The following is a 12036-nucleotide window of genomic DNA, read 5'->3' as shown; positions in this document are numbered from 1 at the left end:
GTAACTGCGATTTGGTGATTATATCCGGAAAGGGTATAACTGTGATTTGGTGATGATATCAGGGGGTGAAACAGTGATTTGGTGATTATATCAGGAGATTTGGTGATGATATCAGGGGTGAAACTGTGATTTGGTGATTATATCAGGAGATTTGGTGATGATATCGGGGTGAAACAGTGATTTGGTGATTATATCAGGAGATTTGGTGATGATATCGGGGGTGAAACTGTGATTTGGTGATTATATCAGGAGATTTGGTGATGATATCAGGGGGTGAAACAGTGATTTGGTGATTATATCAGGAGATTTGGTGATGATATCGGGGGTGAAACTGTGATTTGGTGATTATATCAGGAGATTTGGTGATGATATCAGGGGTGAAACAGTGATTTGGTGATTATATCAGGAGATTCGGTGATGATATCAGGGGGTGAAACAGTGATTTGGTGATTATATCAGGAGATTTGGCGATGATATCGGGGGTGAAACTGTGATTTGGTGATTATATCAGGAGATTTGGTGATGATATCAGGGCGAAACAGTGATTTGCTGATTATATCAGGAGATTTGGTGATGATATCAGGGTGAAACAGTGATTTGCTGATTATATCAGGAGATTTGGTGATGATATCAGGGGTGAAACTGTGATTTGGTGATTATATCAGGAGATTTGGTGATGATATCAGGGGGTGAAACAGTGATTTGGTGATTATATCAGGAGATTTGGTGATGATATCACAGGGGGGATATGATTGGTGATTATGAGAGGGCGGCTGTGATTGGTGGCTGGCTCTTACATCATGGCGAGGTATTTCCTGAAGAAGCAGCGCAGCTGCGTGAATTTGCGCAGACGGGCGCGGTTCTCCGCGCAGCGTCTGCGCAGTTGGGCCGAGGCCTGCAGGGTGGTCCGCAGCGCAGGGGCCAGGTCCTGCACCCTCTCTGGGCACTGCTCCTCCAGCTGGGCCGCCAGCGCCGTCACCTCCTCCGCCTCCCGCTCCAGCCCCGCCAGCTCCGTCTGCGGAGGGGCGCGGGGGTTACGGAAACGTCCGGAACATCTCTACCTCTCCCGTCGGCCAAACCCACATCTCTACCCTCCACCGTCCTGTCACCCACACCCACATCTCCACCCACCACCCTCCCACCTCCCAAACCCACATCTCCACCCTCCACCGTCCTGTCACCCAAACCCACATCTCCACCCTCCACCGTCCCGTGGGCCAAACCCACATCTCCACCCTCCACCCTCCATCGTCCCGTCGGCCAAACCCACATCTCCACCCTCCACCGTCCCGTCGGCCAAACCCACATCTCCACCCTCCACCGTCCCGTCACCCACACCCACATCTCCACCCTCCACCGTCCCGTCACCCAAACCCAAATCTCCACTCTCCACCCTCCCACCTCCCAAACCCACATCTCCACCTCTCCTGTCAGCCAAACCCACATCTCCACCCTCCCACCTCCCAAACCCACATCTCCACCCTCCACCCCTCCCACCTCCCACCTTTTAGGAAGTGCCTAAAAAGGTACAAATGCTTGTCGCTGGAGCAGTACATGCAATTGTACCCCTAGCTGGCAATATGTAATTCATTTGTACCTCTTTTGCTTGGAAGACCTGGCTTGATACGGTGCAAGATACTATTTAGCTTCCAGGCAAACTAAACAGTAAGTACTTTAAGGGGAGGAAAAGGCGAGAAATGCATGGCTGAATAGCCTGTTTTCACCGTTACGTTATGTTATATTTGGGAAATTTGATCCTTGAACAACAAAAATGTACCTCCCCTGTCACTTTATTTCCGAGCGCATACTGTCTCCAGACGCGGGGTTTTACGGCCACGTTATATAACCAAACGCTTTTAGTGCTTCTGGACGCCATTGTGTTTGCCTGTTGGACAGTGTTTGGAGGCGGTTATCGAGACACAGAGTGCTCTGCATGCCTGCAGAGTTACTGCTGCCCTCTGTCACTGCTGAAAGATGAGGTCATCTCTGTTATTTAATGGTATCGCATCCGCACAGCTGTGCTTGCACACGCCGTTTCCCAAGTATGAGTCATACCACACCCCCACCCTCACAATCAATGGGGTCTTGTAGGGGACAGACTACAGTCTGCTCGCTGAGGTACGTGACTGGGACCTAGAAGGTTGGTGGTTCAAGCCCCAGTGTAGCCACAATAAGATCTGCGCAGCTGTTGGGCCCTTGAGCAAGGCCCTTAACCCCCCACATTGCTCCAGGGGGGGGATTGGCCCCTGCATAGTCTGATCTACTGTAAGCGCCTTTGGATACAGTGTCAACAAAATAACATTACTAATGAGTAATGTAATGTCTTACAGCCCCCAAACGGAGCGGTGGTCTTTTGGGGGAAGTAAAATGTTTGCTCTGGGTGTGCTCCTGACTGCAGCTCAGATCATTAACTTCTGGGCCAAGGCAGGCTCCTACACCCCCTACATCTCTTGTCTGGCTCAGAATGGCCCTGGAGTGGTGACACAGGCCGGAGGTCGGGGGTCGGAGGTCGGAGGTCGGAGGTCGGGGGTCGGAGGTCGGGGGCTCACCTCCTGCTCCTCCTGCTGCTCCTGCAGGGCCTCCAGCCCGGAGCGCTCAGGCTCACAGCGCACGGCCATGTCTGACTCCGCCCCCTGCACGTCCTCGCCGAGCTGGGCCGCGCGGGAGAGCCGCTGAGCGATCCTCGCTGTCAGGGAGGAGTGCTGGGGAGGGGGGCGGGGGTAAAGAGGGGTCAGCGGGGGGGGTCAGGAGATATGAGGGGAGCAACACTAATGACCTTTTTAAAAAAACCTTACTCTGTGAGTCTCTCCCTCTCCTCTCCCTCAGCCCAGTATGATCAAATGCAGGAAAGCACTGTCCCTGTGTGTGTGTGTGTGTGTGTATGTATGTGTGGAGTAATGGGCAGATGCAGGGGGGTGTACTCAAGTTAGGGATGGGGGAGTTGGGGTTCTACTGTAGTTAGGTAGGGGGTGTATTGTAGTTAGGTGCTGTACTGTAGTTATGGGGGTGTTATGGGGGTGTACTGTAGTTATGGGAGTGTTATGGGGGTGTACTGTAGTTATGGGGGTGTTATGTAGTTATCAGGGGTGTACTGTAGTTATGGGGGTGTTATGGGGGTGTACTGTAGTTATGGGGGTGTTATGGGAGTGTACTGTAGTTATGGGGGTGTTATGGGGGTGTACTGTAATTATTGGGGTGTTAAGGGGGTGTTATGGGGATGTACTTTAGTTATGGGGGTGTTATGGGGGTGTATTGTAGTTATGGGGGTGTTATGTAGTTATCAGGGGTGTACTGTAGTTATGGAGGTGTTATGGGGGTGTACTGTAGTTATGGGAGTGTTATGGGGGTGTACTGTAGTTATGGGGGTGTTATGGGGGTGTACTGTAGTTATGGGGTGTACTGTAGTTCAGCAGGCCCTCCCTCTCCCCGCAGTGACCCCCAGCCCCAGGCCTCTCACCCGGCTCAGCAGCTCCTGCAGGTCCTGCTCCTGGCACAGGGACCGGCCTCTCTCCCTCACCGTGTCGTTCAGCATCTCCACCGCCTCCCGCAGCTCCTCCACAGGGTCTCCCATGCCCTCCAGCAGGGGCTCCCCGGCCCTGTGCCCCTGCAAGCCCAGCACAGAGACCCTGCAGCCAGCATCGCTGTGGAGAGACTGACACACACACACACACACATTAATATACACACACACACACACACACACATACATAAATATACACACACGCATGATTACACACACCTGAATATACACACATACACGCATACACACACACAAACACACACGAATATACACACATACATGCATATACACACATACAGACATAAATAAACACACACACACAAATATACACACATACAGACACACACATAAATATACATATATACGCACACACACATAAAAACACACATAGACACACACATGCACACAAATACACACACACACAATGTGGGTCAGACTATGAAAATGTACAGTTCAAGATGTAAAGTTCTGTGTTCACTGCAAGGTCTCTTCATCAAACCCTGCCATGCTGCGCTGTCTGGGTCTTTTCTGAGGTGAGAGAAGACATGGTGTAGGTGTGACTCAGGTGTGCTGGTCAGGTGTGGCTCACCTGTGGCAGGTCTCCATAGCAACGGCCCTGCTGTGCCTGGCTCTCCTCTAGCTCCACGCGCTCCAGGAACTCGGTCAGCATGCGGGTGTCCCTCAGCTCTGAGCTCTGCTGTGTGAGGGCGCTCTGCACCCGCCGGAACCTGAGAGAGAGCCACAGCCACAATACAGTCACTACAGCACAGCCACAGCACAGCCACAACACAGTCACTACAGCAGAGCCACAACACAGTCACTACAGCACAGCCACAACACAGTCACTACAGCACAGCCTACACACAGACACTATAGCACAGCCACAACACAGTCACTACAACATAGCCACAGCACAGCCACAACACAGTCACTACAACATAGCCACAGCACAGCCACAACACAGTCACTACAACATAGCCACAGCACAGCCACAACACAGACACTACAGCACAGCCACAACACAGTCACTACAACATAGCCACAGCACAGCCACAACACAGACACTACAACACAGCCACAATACAGTCACTACAGCACAGCCACAAAAAGACACTACAACACAGTCACAACACAGTCACTACAACATAGCCACAGCACAGCCACAACACAGTCACTACAACACAGCCACAACACAGTCGCTAACGGCTGTTAAAAAAATGGAATTTTGTATTTTTCTTTCCACCTGAACTGAGTGGCAGTTTCTCCCAGACAAACTCAGTGCAGACTGAATTCTACAGGGATGTAAACTGCTGCATTATAACTGCAGTACTGACTGCACGGTCTGATTGATTAACAGGTCTGATATATTAACAGGTCTGATGTATTGACAGGTGCGCTGTACTGACGGGTGAGCGCGCTGTGGATTGATAGGTGTGACTGATTGACAGGCGCGCTGTACTGAGCGGTGTAATTGATTGACGGGTCTGAGCGGTGAGCGCGCTGCGGTTGGATGGCTCTCACCTCTCCTCCACCTGCTCCAGGCGCAGCGGCAGCTGCGGGGTCTGCAGGTGTCTGCGCAGACGCTCCACGTCCTGCCGCAGGCTGCGCAGCTGCAGGCCCCGCGCCGACACCTCCCTCTCCAGCTCACTGCTCTGCTGCTCCGCCGCCGTCACGTTCTGGGGGTCCCCCGCCCCCCTGCGGCCCCCCAGGGCCGCCTCCACCGTCTGCAGCCCCCGCTCCAGAGAGTCCAGCTGCAGGAGGACCCGCACGGCCTGCTGGGATACACAGCGCCGCGCTCACACACCCAATCAGCTAACGCTCCCTATCACAGAGTCACACTGTCTGTTAGTCTGAGTTACACTGTCTGTTACTCTGAGCAACACTGTCTGTTAGTCTGAGCCACACTGTCTGTTAGTCTGAGCCACACCGTCTGTTAGTCTGAGTGACACTGTCTGTTAGTCTGAGTGACACTGTCTGTTAGTCTGAGCCACACTGTCTGTTAATCTGAGCAACACTGTCTGTTAGTCTGAGCAACACTGTCTGTTAGTTTGAGCAACACTGTCTGTTAGTCTGAGCCACACTGTCTGTTAGTCTGAGCCACACCGTCTGTTAGTCTGAGCCACACCGTCTGTTAGTCTGAGCAACACTGTCTGTTAGTCTGAGCTAACTGTCTCTTAGTCTGAGCAACACTGTCTGTTAGTCTGAGCAAAACTATCTCTTAGTCTGAGCAACACTGTCAGTCTGAGCAAAACTGTCTGTTAGGATGAGTGTGTTGGGTGTAGTAAGTGAGGGTGGGTGTGCAGGGTGCAGTAGGTAAGGGTGCAGTAGGTAAGGGTGGTTGTGCAGGGTGCAGTAGGTGAGGGTGAGTGTGTAGGGTGCAGTAGATAAGGGTGCAGTAGGTAAGGGTATAGTAGGTAAGGGTGCAGTAGGTAAGGGTGGTTGTGCACCTCTATACTGAGTCTCTCAGCCTCCTGCAGGAGGTGCAGGTTCCTCCTGTGCCTCCTCTTCAGCTCCTCCCACAGCGCCTCCAGCTGCTCCAGGAACTGCCCGATCTTCCTGCTCCCAGGATGCCCTGCTCTCACCAGGCCCCGCCCCTCCTGCAGCGGGCGAGAGTGTCGACAGAGACGGTGAGGAGAACTGAACTACCAGCTCCTGTTCCGCTTTAGCCTAGCCGCACGAGAGGCCGGGAAGTGAGCATGTGTGTGTGTAGTTACGCTAGTCTACTGTTCCTCTCTGAGAAAGGCCAAAGAAAACGCTCAATTTCAAGACGCTGTGCATGTGCGATGGTGAACAACTGCGAGATAAATTGCTTTTCTTCTAAGTGTTAACGCTACATTTCCCCCAAAATGAACCTTCTGTTCCGTACCTAACAATCTCGGCTATCCAAAAAGTACGTATCAACAGCTCACGGTAAGAGCCTTTTCCCTGGGGACCCAGTGTAAAAACAGCGCTGCGGTCTGCATGAGCAGATTTAAGGGCTGGCCAGTTTAGCCTCTAGGTTGGACCTCTCTCTTTTGTGACACTCTGCTGTTGACCTTCAGGTCCCTCCTGCCTGACCAATCGCGGCGGAGGCGTCGCTAGCCGTGACCACGCCCACCTTCTTCACCAGCTCGATCCGGGCGGCGTTCGATTGGATCTCCTGCTCCAGGGCCGCCTGACGACGCCTCGCCGCCTCGAACCCGTCACGGGTCGCCGGGCAGCACGTCTGGGTCGCCATGGCAACGTTGTCCTTCAACCACGAGAGCGTCTTTGCAGGTGAGAGAGAGAGAGAGAGAGAGAGAGAGAGAGTGTGAGTGAGAGAATCGTATAATCAGAAAAGCAAAATTATTAAATGCATTGCCAAATTGTATGTGCTATTTTTTGTAGATTTTGTAGCATTTTACATCTTCATTACGTACATCTTCTGTCGTGTGTCAGTGTATGCTTTGGCGATGTGCACCCTTACTATGCCAATAAAGCTGATTTGAATTGAATTAAGAGAGAGAGACTGAGCGTGAGAGTGAGAGAGAGAGAGAGAGAGAGAGATGCCACATAATGTAAGCAGGACACACACACACACACACACACCAGCATGATGGAAAGATTGAGAGCGGGCACCTTGTCTGCTGACACAGTAAACTTCTGCAGCTGTGTGTGCATCTGTGGGCGGGGCTGTGCCTGTCCTGGCAGAGTGCCGGGCTTGGATTGGCTCGTTTGCTTCCTGGTGTAAAATAAGAGGCAGCACGTGGCTGTAATTTCACTGGTCTCCAGCTCAACGCGGGTCTGAACAGAGAATGAGCCGCAAGTGTCACCTGTCCCTCCCGGACCGAGGTCTGCCAGTGATGTCATCCGCGCGAACGATGCTACTTCCTGTGCCTGAGGGGGCGTGGCTTTGCGACAGCAGCTCTTCTTCCTGGGTGCCGGTCGACTTCCTGTTTCTCCCGGCGTTCCCCACACTCTGCTCACAAGAGCACAAAATGGACATCATGAGTGTGTGTGACGTGTGTGGATCATGAGTGTGTGTGACATGAGTGTGTGTGACCTTAGAGTGTTATATGAGTGTCCCACATAGGGGTGGGGGGAGTCAAACAGCGCCCCCTTGTTGTAAGTTTATTTTAGCGAGTCTCCACAGTTTCCCAACATGAATCAACACAATGTGGCCTGAATACCCAGGACTGAGTGTCGTATCTACTCTGAGTATTAAGGAAGGACTGAAATATATATTTCCTGAAGGCCAGAATAGCTCTTATAATATTTCGTGTTACTGCTGATGAGCAAAAAAAGTTCCCTCAGTTCTGATTGGCTGTTTTCTGGTTCCTGAGCTGTGTGGTGATGTCACTCCCACCCTGTCCGTCTGGCCTGTGCTTCGCCCATCTGGAGTTAATTATCACCCAAAATCAGCCAAACACCGTGTTTACACTCCTCTACCCCACACCACGCACCACCAACCGAGTCCAGAGCACTGCGCCTTGCCAGTGTGTCCCACAGACACTCACGTACACACACACAGACACACACGCACACACACAGACACTCACGTACACACACACAGACACTCACGTACACACACACAGACACACACGCACACACACACACAGACACTCACGTACACACACACAGACACACATGTACACACACACACACAGACACTCACGTACACACACACAGACACACACACGCACGTACACACACACAGACACACACACGCACACACACACAGACACACACGCACACACACACACAGACACGCACACACACACACACAGACACACACACACACACACACACACACACACACAGACACACACACACAGACACACACGCACACACACACACAGACACACACGTGCACACACACAGACACACCCAGATACGCACACAGACACACACGCACACACACGCACACACACACACAGACACACACAGACACACACGTACACACACAGACACACACAGACACACACGCACACACACACACACAGACACTCACGTGCACACACAGAGACACACGTACACACACACAGACACACGTACACACACACACACACAGACACTCACGTGCACACACAGAGACACACGTACACACACACAGACACACGTACACACACACAGACACACATGTACACACACACAGACACATACAGATATGCACACACACATGTACACCACACATACAGTAGACACACATTCACATGCACACACACACACACCAATCCACCACACACAGACACACACGTACACACACACACAGACACACATGTACACACACACAGACACACACGCACACACACACACAGACACACACGTACACACACACAGACACACACAGATACGCACACACACATGTACACCACACATACTCATACATACACACACGCGCACACACACATACAGTAGACACACAGCACATGCGCACACACACACACACACCAATCCACCACACTCATGCACGCACACACACATGTACACACACACACAGACACGCGTACACACACGTACACCACACATACTCATACATACACACATGCACCATACACACTCATTCACATGCACACACACACACACACCAATCCACCACACTCATGCACACACACACACACACACACACACACACACACGGACAGTAAAGGAGAGTGCAGTCTGGAAAGTTCAATTGGCTCTGAAAGATAGTTTGGTAATGAAGAGAGAGTTCATCTGTGGTTGCAGAATACATTAGGTTGTGGTTGGGAAAGACTGGTCTATGTTCAGTGTTTTGTATTTAACTTTATACTGTACATTTAGCCTTCATCTGATTTGGTCTTTTAATTAGTTAATGGTTTTGGTCTAATAAATTTACCCTAGTTCCAGTATCCTACAGGATATAAAACATTAATCAAAGGCAATACAGCAAAAGAGACATAACATCACTGCCTTATTCATGTATAATTATGGTCAAACAACTGTGTCCAGTTCTGTAGTACGAGTAGCTCTATGTGGTCCTGTTCTCTCCACTGACCAATAAAATAACCAACATTATTAATATTATATAAATCCAACGAGAATACACTCCTTTATTTTCCTTTTGCGTAAAGATATTATTTTAACCGTAATGTTTATTTATGAAAGCATTAGATTTGAAGTTGTAAAAGGCGTGTGTGTTTGTGCTGGCGTGCGGTGCTGCGGTGGCCGGGTGTTTTGGGGGAAGCGCGTGGACTGTGTGCGCCAGAGTAAACAGGGTTTTTACAGTCTCTCCTCCGAGCTGCGTGTGTCTCTCAGAGCTCACGGACGCTAATGAGGATGTGACACAGTCAAACACGTTTACACTTCTCTCCAGAACCCGGCCCAGCTTCCCCGAGGTGTAAAAGTCCACTCTCCTGGCACACTACGCCCCAGGGGGCTTTTCCACATGCAGCTGAGAACGTGAAATAGAGACAGGTCCTTGGGAATGTGGTTGAGAATACTGACAGCAGTACTGACCGCACCAGCACACTGAACACAGTACTGAGCACACCAGCACACTGAACACAGTACTGAATGCACCAGCACACTGAACACAGTATTGACCACACCAGCACACTGAACACAGTACTGAATGCACCAGCACACTGAACACAGTATTGACCACACCAGCACACTGAACACTGTACTGAACGCACCAGCACACTGAACACAGTACTGACCGCACCAGCACACTGAACACAGTACTGACCACATGTCCTTTTAGCCGGTTCTGCTCCTCTTTGATGTCCTTTCCCATCATCCTTTGCGTCTCAGCTCCCATGCTGCACTGCTGTTCCTTGCAGGGGGTCAGAGGGTCCTCGTCCCTCCTGGAGAAATCGGGGCTGGTGGGGGGGAGGGCAGACTTCTCATTTCTGCAGAGAAAGAACGGGGTCCTGATGAACTGCCAGTGCTGTGTGTGGCAGAACTATCTGGACAGGCACTGCTATGGACACCTAAGCACACCAGACGGGCATGACTATGGACGCCCTCAGACGATGCACAGGCATAGTTATGGACACCTTCAGACAAAGGAACAGGAGGTAATATCCACACACAAAATAACACCATTGGCAAAGGTAGAAGCATTAGATATTACATAAGGGATGATGTTTGACAAATGTCAACTCACCATGAATGTCTGATTGTATTTGCATTTTAGTCATTTGGCAGATGCTTTTAGTCCAAAGCGATTTACAAGAGCATAAGTTCCTTGTGGGCTAGGTTTCATCCTTCGATAAAATGTGGTTTTTTTACTGTATGTAATCATTAATGGAGTCATTTCCATTCATACACAATTGATCTCTTAAAAACTGAAAGGACACAGGCCCATTCAGCAAGTGATGTACTGTAGCCCCTGCTCTTGAAAGGTTCACGTCTGCACGAACGACGTAATATAACATAACGCTCCACGATGACATCAGGGCTCGACAGCTGGGCCTGGTCATTATTACCGTATGCAATTACACAGCGGCTGCCAAGAATGGTCTCCACGACGACGCTCGCGCTCCCGGCTGAGTGGAAGTTTTGCGTTCCCTTCCCGTCAGCGTTCACAGCCGGGCGCCTGGTCAGGATCGCAGGGCCCCACACGCCATGACATCACCCGATCAGACGAACGGCAGCATCCCCGGGGGGGGGGGGGGGGGTTGGGGGGGCAGCGAGACGATACGACCGTGCGTCTGACGCGGTGGGGACCCCAGGAATCCTCCGGGGGTCTACCACAGGTCTACACGAGCAGGCCACCGTTCTACTGCCGTAACCGGATAAAGGCGAACTGGAACACTGCCAGACTCGCTGACCCGCTCGTGTATGAGTGGCCCGGTCAATTAGCATTACATTACATTAATGGCATTTGGCAGACGCTCTTATCCAGAGCGACGTACAGTTTATTAGACTAAGCAGGAGACAATCCTCCCCTGGAGCAATGCAGGGTTAAGGGCCTTGCTCAGGGGCCCAACGGCTGTGCGGATCTTATTGTGTCTACACCGGGGATCGAACCACTGACCGTTACGCACTGCTCAACTCTTCCACACAGCGTGGGATGCCCTTTCACCCTGTGTGTTCTGCGCGGAAGAAGCGTGTTCCCCGTTTCTTTTCATCCGTAAAGAACAATAACAGCGCTTAATAGATCCAGGTCCTGAGCATAAACAACACCACTTGTCCTTAAGTAAAAACAGGACCTTTTTAATATAACAAAGCTGGGAAGAAATCAATGAGCCTTTTGTGGAAGGGTCAAAGCTTCCAGAAATTAAAAAATCAAACAGAAAAATCACTCCTTTTGGGATTTTGCTTAATTACATCAAATACAAAACACATCAAACAGATGAAAGCAACACTACACGCAAACTAAAAGGTCAACTAGAATGTTTTTCAGGCCACAGTGGCCACAGAAGAAGTAGCACGGCACTAATGCGCAACAGAAAGTTGTCCCTTTTCTTGCCCCTAGCCCTGCACTTTAGGAGAGGATAGGAAAAGATGAAAGGACAATAACTAAATACGGGGAAATCCTGAGAACCTGAATTAGGTAAATTAGGTCCTTGCTCCTTCAAACGTCAGTTGGA

At 50.9% G+C, this 12036-nt stretch overlaps 1 protein-coding gene across 1 annotated transcript in view; it reads right to left on the bottom strand.

Moving 5' to 3' along the window:
• Positions 1-12036, bottom strand: part of LOC133118005 (spectrin beta chain, non-erythrocytic 5) — a 37641-nt gene that overhangs the window by 11853 nt on the left and 13752 nt on the right. The window contains exons 11-20 of the mRNA XM_061227596.1: positions 10188-10350; positions 7312-7457; positions 7118-7220; positions 6618-6767; positions 5968-6117; positions 5042-5295; positions 4110-4248; positions 3458-3652; positions 2550-2702; positions 798-1015 (exon numbers count right to left, since the gene is read on the bottom strand). Coding sequence (XP_061083580.1) covers positions 798-1015; positions 2550-2702; positions 3458-3652; positions 4110-4248; positions 5042-5295; positions 5968-6117; positions 6618-6767; positions 7118-7220; positions 7312-7457; positions 10188-10350 — 1671 coding nt within the window. The remainder of the gene's footprint in view (positions 1-797; positions 1016-2549; positions 2703-3457; positions 3653-4109; positions 4249-5041; positions 5296-5967; positions 6118-6617; positions 6768-7117; positions 7221-7311; positions 7458-10187; positions 10351-12036) is intronic.

This window comes from Conger conger, chromosome 18 (genome assembly GCF_963514075.1).
Source record: "Conger conger chromosome 18, fConCon1.1, whole genome shotgun sequence".
Taxonomy (NCBI): Eukaryota; Metazoa; Chordata; class Actinopteri; order Anguilliformes; family Congridae; genus Conger; species Conger conger.
Note: the sequence above shows the minus strand (reverse complement) of the source record. Positions and strands in the feature narration are given on the sequence as shown.